The sequence below is a fragment of the Musca vetustissima genome, unplaced genomic scaffold (genome assembly GCF_032173495.1).
Source record: "Musca vetustissima isolate MV318-11 ecotype Yass unplaced genomic scaffold, APGP_CSIRO_Mvet_v1 utg27727, whole genome shotgun sequence".
In the NCBI taxonomy this organism is placed as follows: Eukaryota; Metazoa; Arthropoda; class Insecta; order Diptera; family Muscidae; genus Musca; species Musca vetustissima.
In genome coordinates, this window is record NW_026880928.1 from 256,907 (window position 1) to 269,309 (window position 12,403).

General features: G+C 33.7%; 1 protein-coding gene across 1 annotated transcript in view; it reads left to right on the forward strand.

The window, feature by feature from the left end:
• Positions 1-1,017: 1,017 nt before the first annotated feature.
• LOC133326932 (cuticlin-4) overlaps positions 1,018-12,403 on the forward strand; it is a 39,280-nt gene continuing 27,894 nt past the window's right edge. The window contains exon 1 of the mRNA XM_061535547.1: positions 1,018-1,161. Coding sequence (XP_061391531.1) covers positions 1,018-1,161 — 144 coding nt within the window. The remainder of the gene's footprint in view (positions 1,162-12,403) is intronic.

Below are 12,403 nucleotides of genomic sequence, written 5' to 3' on the forward strand. Positions count from 1 at the left end.
ATGGCTTTTTCGTGGCAATAAAATAAATAAATAAATAAAAAAAATAAATATGTATACCTCCGCAAACCATAGGCTGAAGGAATATATCTGTCGGCAGCACCGACTAACACTTTTTTACTTGTATATTAGTAAGTTAAAATTTATTAAGTGTCAAAATTTTTTTTTGGTAATTCGAATCTACACTAATTAAAAATCTCAAGAACTCTTGAAGATATAGCCGATTTATTGTGTCAGCATCAAGTGACGGCTGAAGGGCTTCTCAAACTTTAAACGCGTTTTTCTCTAAACATTGTTTTGCGAATGGCGGGTACGATAACTCAAAAACTTATAACCCAATCGCTTCCAAATTTTTACAAGTTTCCCTGGGAGTGTATAGCTATCGTATGAACTAGGATAAAGCCATTCGGTTAAGATCTTCCTTATTTTTTAACTTGGTTTTTGGTAAAAAATTGGCGATTTTTCGAAAATATTTTTTTAATGGTCCTCCATTTTGTTAATTTTAGAGCGAAGTCAATAATCCTAGTTCATACGAGAGCCAGACATCTACTCTTTCTAATACCGTTGGAATTTTCGGATTCCGATGTTCGAGTGAGGAGTTATCATGCCCGCCATCAAAAATAAGGAGTAGCCCCATAGAAAAGTCTACAGGTATCAAATCGCCTGATATTCGTGGCCAGTTGATGTCGTCACGACGAGAAATTACACTGCCAGGAAATGCCACTCCGACTCTTAGACAGCGACTCCACACACCTAGTATAGTATGCATCTCAACACTTTTAGCATAAATTTAGATTTCGGACATTCAATGGCATTATTTAACCCTATGAACATTTTACACACACTTTTGTTTTCGAGTGTTAACGGATTTTTTGAGGTAAAGTTACTCAAAACATTTATTTATCAGCACGTACAATATGTGTGTATGGCTGTGGTTTGGTATTGTGTAATAAAGCTGGCGGCAACAATAACAACAACAGCAATCGCAAGAAAATAAGGTAATAATACTATTTCCACAAAATGGAAACAATTCGAAGAGTCACCAGCAGCAGCAACAACAACAACACCACCAGCCATTGCAAACACCCAGCCACCACCACCACTTACCAGCACACAATAACATTTAAAGAGTCATCATTGTCGTCATCAGCCAGTGGTATTAGAGTAGTTGTGGCAACAACAACAATTACAATAATTGGTGTCAATAAATTATACGTTTTGAGTTTTATTTTGTTGACTAAAAATAATGCTAATTTAAATAAATTAAATAAGGGCAAACAAACATCAACAGCCCATAGACAGAAACACACACACACATACTCCATAATGCGTTACTGGCCAAATGCGGTAGATTATGGTGGCTATTGTTGTGGTGGGTGAGTGTGTGTGTTGTCTATGGCAAAGCTTTCGCTTTCATTCTGCAAAACAATTTACAAACGGTGACACATGTGCAATTGTTATTGTTTCTGTTTTTTTTTTTTTTGGTTGAGCTTGACCGGTTAGACAGCCCTTTGAGGTCATAATGAAATAAAAAATAAAAACAAAACAAAATCAAAAGACTTAGGTAACGAACTTTTTTTATGTGACCTATAAAATGCATTCCAGCCTATTGTAGTCATTTCTTTTTTATTGCGTTTTTTTTTTGTACGTTTGCAAACAAAGGTGTTTTTGCTTTTGTTTCTTCTTTTGTTGGAAACAAAGATGAAGTTTCAATAGTTTATCTGTCTTTTAATGTAATAAAATCCGACATTAAAAATTGCGGAAGTTAATCAAATCTGACGAAATACATGTAATCATTACGTGAATAGCAGAACTAAGGAAAGTGATGTATAACAACCATTGGGAAAGATTGGGAATTTGCATGAAAATCCAGTATTATATTTCCTGAGGTATTTCATTAAATGGAAGTTTTAAACATGGGAAATGTCTCACGCACGGTGTTGTTACATACTGCCGGTATCTAGAGATCATATTTGTTGGTCCTTTCATCTCGGTCAAAAAATTAGCTCAGGACCAAAAAATTACTTAATTGCGGTATATAACATTTTTTATCCACCACTAAACTGGCACTTTGGCAGAACCATAAGAATACTTAAAATGAGATGGAACGTTCTAATGAAATCAAGGCATGGCATGAATCTATATGTATTATTTTCTCCAACAATGATTTTCACCCTCCTACAAACCGGAACGCCAAATTATAGCTCCAATGGTCGAAAGAGAACCATGAATCTTCATCTTAAATATTTAAGTCGATGCTTGGAGGCTCCGACGAATACTTGGATGTGGCGTTATATGGGACATGCACCATTATTTTAACAAACACTGATAGTTCTTGGTACGCAATAATAATTCAAACAAAAAAAGTTTCAGGCTATGGTCTTTGGAGGTCTACAGAATTATACGATGTAGAGACGTAGAGGACGATGTAGAGAGTAGAACGATGGTTCCGATGGTTGATTTAGGTTTGAAAAATATCACAATTTGCAAAATATGAATTGATATCTAAAAAATGTTGACACAGTCCCTTTTCGGACATATTCTATGTAGGGTAAAAATATTACGTTGTGAAACATGTTGATGAAGCTGGATATTCGGTTCGCTTCATTTGAGATGTACTAGTTTTCAAAATATTGACCCATTATAGGGGAGGAATTAGATGAAGTGGACCGAGAAGTCCCATTTTTCAACATTATGCAGTCATGATTAAAATATTAGATTGTGCAAAGATTAGTTCAAATTGGATAGTCCGTTCACGTGATATTACAATGTTGACCATTTTGTGAGGCAGGTACCAGAAAGAGTGAACAGACGGGTCTCATCTTCGGACATAGTCTGAATACGGTAAAAATGTTACGTTGTACAAAGTTTAGAAGAAATTGGAAATTCCGATATATTACGATGTGCAAATATTGAATGAAATCGGTTACTTCCTTTGACAGTTATCGTGCGCGCCAGCCGGTCAGACAGACGGACGGGCATTGGTAAATCGACTTCAAATTGTCTGAAACGGAGTTGGTTCAATGAAGGATGGGGTCTAAAACCAATATTTCGATGAGGTCAATTTTTGACATATAAAGTGCATATACCTTCATTAGCCATAAGGCTGGGAATATAAAAACGACGTTATGTTCGGTGGGACCGAACTTTTTATAACTCCCACCATGAAGTGGATTTTGCAAATACCTTAAATCGTTCTGGACTTTAATATGAATATGAAATTGAGAAAAAACTAAGAAGGAAAATAGAAAAAAGTCAAGATGTTAACAATTTGTGGGCGATGTACTAGAGACAGTGGTCCTATAGAACCAATTTTAGGATTTGATCTAGGTTTAATTTTTTTAAAGTGTGAATACTTCGGGGATATGGGATATGATCAAGTTTTGATAAAAATAAACAAATCGGATACTCATGAGTATGTGTTTACTAAGTATACACCAGTGAGCGGAGCAGTATAGTCGGACGGGGCCGACCATATGATACCCTACACAACTTCGACGAAAATATAAATTTCTGTAGTTTTATATTCGCTATTATTCCACCCTCTTGGCCGACCAGAGGTCAATAAATATTACTAATACTCACCACAGCCATTCTAATTACTTGTCCAGATTCCCTTCACCGTGGGTTGTGTAGTGATTTTCGGCTGTCATTTGTGGCATATAGATCGAATCGAAAAAAAACAAAATAATAAGTGTTCGGTCCACTTGACCATAACTGGAACCTCATGGAAAATTTCAAAGCGATCAGCGTTATATTTCCGCCCTCTAGAGAGGTAATGGCTTACTAAATAATATATGAATACGTAAGCACCGGTACATATTTAAGTGTAACTCCCACATGCGATTACATACGACAATATAATTGGTATCAATTTAAAGGTCAACCAGTTCTCTTGGATATACTATCAACTCAGGTCTATGTCCTTCAGGAGTAAATATGTACGCCATAGAATACAAATGTTGTAATTTTTCACACAAAAATCTGGGTCTATTTTACCCGCTAAATATTGACCGATCTTTATAAAAACAGGCATGCTTATTCTTTGGCCCGACCCCCTTCTCCTTGTGAAAATTCGCGAAGTTCGGGCCATAATTGCGGCGTCTGGAGCGACCAGAAAATTGGACAAAAATAAAGTATTTGGTCCATTTTATCCCCTAAATATTAACCGGTCTTTACCAAAAACAATAGGAGTCTTCGTTGGCCAGAACCGGTCCTACATGGAAAATTTCGTGAAGATTGGTCCATAACTGTGGTCTGTATCGTTTTTACAAAATATAATGGACAGACGGACGGACGGACACACATGTCTAGATCGACTCAGCTAGACGAGATATGACGATCGGTATACTTAAAGGTGGGTCTAGGACCAATATTTCGCGGCGTTACAAACTCTTGGGGTTGCACAAAGCTATAATACACTGACAACATAGTTGTGTAGGGTATACAAATTTTTACCTCAAATGGAGGAGGAACTAGTGAACCGATAAATCACATTTCGAGAAGAAGTGAACCGATAAATAACATTTCAGATTCAAAGAAGATTAGACAAGGTTATTACGATGAGCACAGTTCGTTTGCATTATATATGGAAACGGGGGAGTTACCAGAAAGTACAGACCAATAATACCCAACATCGTCCATGATATAATTTTTGTAAAAATATTAAGTTTTGGAAAAATAAGGATAAAAAGAAATAATCCATTCGCAGGATATAATAAAATTATTTTTTTTAAGTTTGACCAGTAGTGGGGGAGGTGACAGAAGAAGTGGTCTAATATTCCCTATCTTCGAACTTGATTTAGTTTTGGAAAAAATATTACAATGTGCAAAATTTGGAAAAAATCGGTGACACGGTTTAAGAGTTGTCATGCACATCGGCCAACCAGACAGGCATTTTTCAGTTAGACAGACTTATTTTAGCCTTAGGAGGCCTCCAACCATTTTCAGTTTCAAAAAATTTAATTAATTTTGTTTTTTGATTTGATTTAAACCTACACTAATTCAAGAATGTCCCTATAAAATTTCAAAAGTCTTAACAACTTTTGAAGATATTACCGATTTATTATGTCAGCATCAAGCGACGGATTAAGTGTTTTTCAAACTTTAATGTCGTTTTTCTCGAAACATTGTTTTTACGAATGGCGGGGACGACAACTCAAAAACTAATAATCCAATCGGTTTCAAATTTTGACACGTTTCTCTGTGAGTGTATAGCTATCGTATGAACTAGTCGATGAATATCTTCCATATTTTTTAATTTAGTTTGTGGTCAAAAAGAGGCGATTTTCTAAAAAACTTTTTTCTAACACCGTTGGAATTTTCGGATTCCGATGTTCCAGTGAGGAGTTATCATGATACTGAATATTTAATTTTAATTGAATTGGAACAGTTTTCATCAACAAAAAACTTTAATTTCCTGAAATGAGCCAAATTGGCTCACTTTCGCAAAAAATAGGCATATAATCGACATTCGTAAATCTAGTGTTAAATTAATCGATTAACGGTTTTAATCATTCATCATAATTATTTCCGAAAAATATTATAATTGATTATAAACGTGAGAGATAATTGAATTTTAGCCAATTAATATTTCAAAACACAATAAAAATGTCTATTTCGCAAGTTTGTTTTCTCAAATCCATATAAACCATAATTCGTGACGCTCGAAATGTGTGGGTCATCATCTATTACACATTCGTAGTTTTCTAGGGAAGTTTTGTTTTCGGGTAGTTATTGTTGTTGCTGTTGTTTTTAATGAAAACATTTTATGTAAATGCAGACGACAAGCAATGATTTAAAATGTGTGACTAATTACATATGAATGCCACTATGGCCAACATCATGCAGAGGAACTAACGAACCAATGAATGAATGACGATTACAATCAAAATTACGCACGTCATGAGTTACCTTGACACACCAAAAAACCGAAGACAAACATAAACAATGATTTGAAGCCAAAGAAACAAGAAATCAACAACGAGGAATTGGTATTTTACTTAAAGCTTTAACGTTAACAATAAAACTGTAATCATTTATTCCTATTGCAGTTACACGAACACACACGTAGATACACTCATATGTATGTGCAGGCAGGCGTATGTGTCGTATACGTGATCAAACACAATTGATACATAATTTGAGGAATATTCCTCAGAGAAAATTGACAACATTCAACAGCTAAATACCAACAATTTGTTTTCCGTTAAATTTTAAATTCCTGACAGGTTATGCAGTGGCAAAAAAAAAAAAAAAAACAGAAAATTAACAATGAAAAGCCAACAATCATCATTGTCGCCATTTGAATGAAAACGCCATCATCCACATCCACACAATGCCGTCCGTGATCATTATCGCCATCATTATCTTCAGTACACAAATATGTGTTGTGTATGTGTGTAAGCTTTTACTTATAAGACAACAGACACCACAAACACGAATATATCCCTTGCAGTTAGTTACCTTTATCCGCCAATATTTCGAACATATGACTTTGACAACACAAAAAAAACAACAACAACCACAGCTCACTCTTACTATCATTGAGGAAACCCGTACGGTACCAGTTGTAAAGGTTTTTTGTTTTATTTTTTTCTGGTATTGGTATGGCCGACAGAAACCCAACAACAAAACTTAACACATTTTCTATGTTGGTCTGGAACATGTGGTCTCTTTTGAGAGCTATTCACAAATACTCTCTCTCTCTCTCTTTGTAAATGGTAACAATTCTCTTAACATTTCACTATGAATGGGTAAACTGTAAGAGTAGCTTATTGTCAGAGATGGTGCGAATATTAGTACCATTTTCTAGGAAAAAAAATATTGGCACTAATGCTGGCTTTTGTGAGGGAGGTACCAGAGATGATGGACCTATATATTCGTTAGTTGCACCACATCTTTTATTATTATAAATATTAAGGTATTGATCTAGGTGTGGTAAAATATTATGTTCTTTTAATATCAGGAGTGGCCGATGGGTCCCATTTATCGACTTGATCAATAAAAAAATACTATGCGTATAGTTTGGATTGAATTAGATATTCGCTTCATATGAGATTTACAAATGTCTAAATCGTTGAAAATTTGTAGGGGAAGAGTGGACCGATAAGTCCCATCTTCAAACATTATAAAGGTTAATTTTCAACATTTGTGGCGGAAGTATCAGAAGGAGTCGGCTGATATACTCTTCTTCGGATTTGATTTAAGTTCGGAAGAAATATTATGATGTACATAGTTTGAATGAAATCGATTATCCACTTCGAGATTTATCGTACGCAGCAACCAGACAGACATACGAACAGAAACGGATTTGGGCCAAAGAAACTTGGTGACTGAAGCCAATATTTCGATGAAGCACATTTTTGCCGACTAAAGGTTAACGTATTAAAGGAAAATATTTCTCAAATTTATACCAGTAATATTGCCAAATGCACCATATACTAAAATGCAAGGATTTCGAGAAATCCTAATCCGAATATTTTCATATGTCTTGGAGATGGGAAATATTGCCACGTTCAAAATACCGATACACGTGTTTTCTATTTTTAGCCCATCTATCATATATATTTTTTGATTATTATTTTTGTTGTTTAACGGTGTAATTGTTCTTTAATCACCGAAATACAATAGCACAACCACATCGGTTTAAAAATGCGGCTATAACTTTCAAAATACCGAAAATAAAACGGGCCGAGCCCTTCATTATCAAAACGTAGACAAAGATTGGTTCTTCTGAAAATATTTGGTACACAATTAACATGAAGTCCACCGAAAATATATATGGAAGCTATGTCTGCATCTGCATCAATTTCAAAGAAATATATAACGTAAAAATTTCAGTAGTTTTTGCAAAATGTGGTGTCAATTGGTCTAGCTTTGAGTATTTAGTGCACCATTTACTTAAAATCGAACGAAAATGTATATGGGAGTTATATTTAAATCAGATCCGATTTTTACAAAACTTAGCATACATCATCACACTTATTTCAGTATATGGGAGTTATATTTAAATGTCAAATGTCAAATTTCTTGCAATTCGAAGGAAATGCAGGGATTTTTTGTACCATTTACATGGTATGTGAGCTATATCTAAATCTGAACCGATTTTTACGAAACTTAGCACACATCATTCCAGACCTAATTCAGTACGAAAGGCAAAATTTCGTGCAATTCGAAAGATATATAGGGACTTTTGTGTACCATTATATCAAATCGGACGAATATATATGTGTATATGGGAGATATATGTAAATCTGAACCGATTTTTACGAAACTTAGAAAACACCATTCCAGACTCAATTCAGTACGAAATGCAAAATATCGTGCAATTCGAAAGATATATAAGGATTTTTGTGTGCCATTTATATAAAATCAGACGAATATATGTGTATATTGGAGCTATATGTAAATCTGAACCGATTTTTACGAAATTTAGCACATATCATTCCAGACTTAATTCAGTACGCCATGCAAAATTTCGTGAAAATCGGAAGTAATATAGGGCATTTGGCGCACAATTTACATAAAATCAGACAAAAATGTATATATATGAGCTATATCTAAATCGGAATCGATTTTCTCAATTTCAATAGGGTTCGTCCTCGGGACGAACCCCGAAGTGTCGGGGTAGTTTGGTACTCATTAGGTGGCAAGTCTTCACAACAGGTAGATTTTTTGGTATATCCCCGAGATAAAGCTTCTTTATAGGTATATTGATTCTTCTAGGAGCATTTTACAATCGAAGTGAGTATATTTTGTACCACGAAGTGGCTATAAACGGCCAAACAGCTTTTTACCTAAACATTTTCAATATAAATCCTTGTTTCTATATGTATCAAGACCATAACCCAATTTTCCAATATGACTGTGTCTGTTGTTGTCATCTGACAACAGTTTACCTTGATCGTACATGTCAATTCTATAACGTATACGTCAACTAAATCCTATTCCTAAATTCAATGGAATTTATTTGACGTATACGCGACATTTGAGATCGTGTGTAAATCTTAACGTACTTTTAGTACCATTACTGCAATAACTATCAACACTGACGGCAATGAGTAAACACTAAAATATCCAACCCATTAACCATAATCCACCTTCAGAATTTGGTTTATGTAACGACGCTTTGATGTTAATATGGTGCGACAATGCCAAGAAGATAGCATCAAAATAAGAGAGCTTTTACAAGAGAATGATCACTGCAGAAAAAGAGAAACAAATGGCATAAAGAGAATTGAAGCTAGAGTTGAAGTCAGCTGTGACGTTGCGAGCAGGGAAAGAGGTCACAACTTTCACGCAATATAAAATCATGTTATCAAAATGCCAGAGCCGCATTTGCGAGTGAACTGTTCGTCCGAAGAGAGGTGCTTCTTCCTAAGCAGATTTCAATATAAAATAAAAATTTAAAACGACGTAACATTAAAAAATATAAATCCTGTATCAAAGCGGATATAAATTAAAAAAAAAATACTATTTTCTTAGTGGATTAAACGGTAAATTAAGAAAATATAAAGAAATTAAAAAAAAAAACATACATGAAAAAAAGAAACAAATATTACAGAAAAACAAAAACCAAATAACAAAGAAAGGTGTAAAAAGTGTTACGAAGACAAATGAAACTGAATTAAAAAACAGCAATTTTATAATAAAACGAAATAAAAAACAAAAAGAAAAAGAAATAAAATACATTTTTCTGAATTACATGGTGTTTATTATATAACAACAAAATTTAATTAAGAAATCATTTAATTTTTTTTATAAAAAAATATATATTCCTTGCAGAGCAGCAGTGTTGAGTTGAGATAATAAAAGCGTGCCATTTTATAACGGATTATTTTCAAAAACCCAACCTTTTAACGGATTAATTAATTAAAAAACGAAAGCAACGAAAAACTATTGACACTCAGGTAAGAATTAAATAAAAACCCCCTCCGACAAAAAATAATAATTGAAAATTTTAATTAAAACTGAAAGTCAGTCAATTAAAATGTGTGAACTTTCAATTTTTTGTTTCAAAATTTCCATTCACCACAATGACAAAAAAAGGAGAGAAAGGCTAAAGAAACAAACTCTGCACAAAATTCAAAAGAAAATATTATGTTTCGGTTATTGTTTTGTGGTTGACTTTTGAAAAATGAAAAAAAAAGCAAAAATAAAATACTGAACGAGAAAAAGCTTTGTAAGCGAGAATGTCTTTTTGGAAAGTGTTGCCTTGTGGTTTCAACATTTTATTGTGGATGCTGTTGCTGTTGCATTTAGTGTCGCTGCTGATTTTGTTATCTATTTGTGTGTGTGTGTGTGTCTTTGAAATGCTAAAGATAATGATGGCTGATCTTACCATCACTCCGACTTTGATAATGACAACTGAAAAATATTTATAGTTAGTTGGTCATTAACGGACGAATGTGTCTGCGTGTATTTTTGCTCATTTATTTGTGAAATAGTTTCACTGCAAATCAGCGATTCCCAAATTGTTGTTTCCACATCATTAATCATGACAGAAGGAAAGAATGAAAGTCTTCTTGTTAAACGAGACCACAAATCTGTGTTAGAGAATGGTTTTGAGGAATGTCGTTGGAATACTTTATATTAAAAGAGGAAGATCAAACATTTTTTTTGAACAGCATCATTGGAAGGATTGAAAAATAGTTTCTATATATAAAAAATTGTATAATGAAATAATATAAAGGGTAAATTTTCTATGATATTCTATTTACAGAATAATTAAAAATATACTTAAAGTACTGAAGCCTTATGAGGATATATACACTTAGATAACATCGAAGATATCGGAGTATCGTTTTCAGATACAAAGTTTCTTTTGACCAAATCCATTTTGATAAAGCTCGAAGATGAAGACTATCGTTACTTTCTTTCTGTGACCTCCCCCACAAAATATTAAAAATTTTCGTGGAGTCGTGGAGTTCACTGTTACTATATGATAGATTTTCTATGTGGAAAAAAATCAATTTCTTATTACAAGAATCGGGGATGGGCCCGAGCCTACTGCTCCCTGTCCCCATCGTACGTCCCGCGCCCCCCACAAATTATAAGCATTTGTAAATCTCATACAAAGATAATTGAGGTTCCGAATTAATCTAATTTTTGTACATAGTAATATTTTAACTAAAACTGGATAAAATCCGATCATGAGACAGGCTATCCATATTGGAGACTTATCAAAGTCGAAATAATTATCCGTTTTTATTCAAATTCTCCATATAGTAAAATTGTTACAAATCCTAAATGAAGCCTGCAGTTGAAACCCAACGGCCAAATCCTTTTTAGTACCTCTTCCATTAATTGAAACTTTTTATGAATTATTTGGTATCTGCTCCACTAAGTGTCAATACACATATTTTAAATTAGCAAAAATCCTATGAAGCAATTGGATAACCGATTTGGACACATTTTTATAGGAAAATGATACCCCTGTTCAAAATTTTGAAAAATTATAAATTTCGTGTGAAGCTAATATCCGATTTGATGCATCGATTGCACATCAACATATGGTGTGTTTTGGGTCACACCTTTGTGAACCTTCTCTATAAATGGCGAAACTTTTAATGTAGACATGAAATGACCAATTTTATTTGGTGATAATTTGAAAAACTTAAATATAGGCCCCCTTTTCCCTTACGATTCTCTCCACAAATTGTTTCACTTTGTGAAATTCTTAAATCTCTTTAAATGTGAAATGGCGCCCGATTTAATATAGACGTTGTTTCTAATATCTTGATTAAATATAAATAAGGGAAGGATATTATAATTAAATTGTTCCATTCCAATTTGTATCACTTTGTGAAAATCATAAATCTTCTCAAATGCGAAATGGCGCCCGATTTGGTATAGACATTATACCTAACATTTTGATCAAACTTAAATAGAGAAGGATGTGATAGTAAATTTGTTCGATTGCGATACTTTGACTTTATTGAGATCTACAATACTAAACTATTCCAGTTCATATCATATCCGAACATATACTTTTTTAATCCCGTTGCGGCTTCAGGTGTTAAAGTGAACAGATATGTCATTCACCACCGAAAATAAGAACTTTTTCCTTTATCACGCAAAACATTAAAAAGAAAAACACAAAAACTGATTGAAATTTGAAAATTTCTATAAAGGAAAAATCGAAAAAATATTTCTCTTCCCTGAATGGAGGAAATACACATTTTCTTTCTTCTCTGTTATGTCTCCAATCAGAAATTTTGAGGTATGGTTACTATTGATGCTATAACTCCGCATCCACGCGGAATTTTAAAAGTTTATATAGCCTATGTTACTTTCAGGGCATGCCCCGACATACAGTGTAAATCTCATTCAGATCTGTTCAGCGGTTTTGGCGTCTATCGGTAACATACAAACAAACAAACAAATTTTGTTTCTATTTTATATA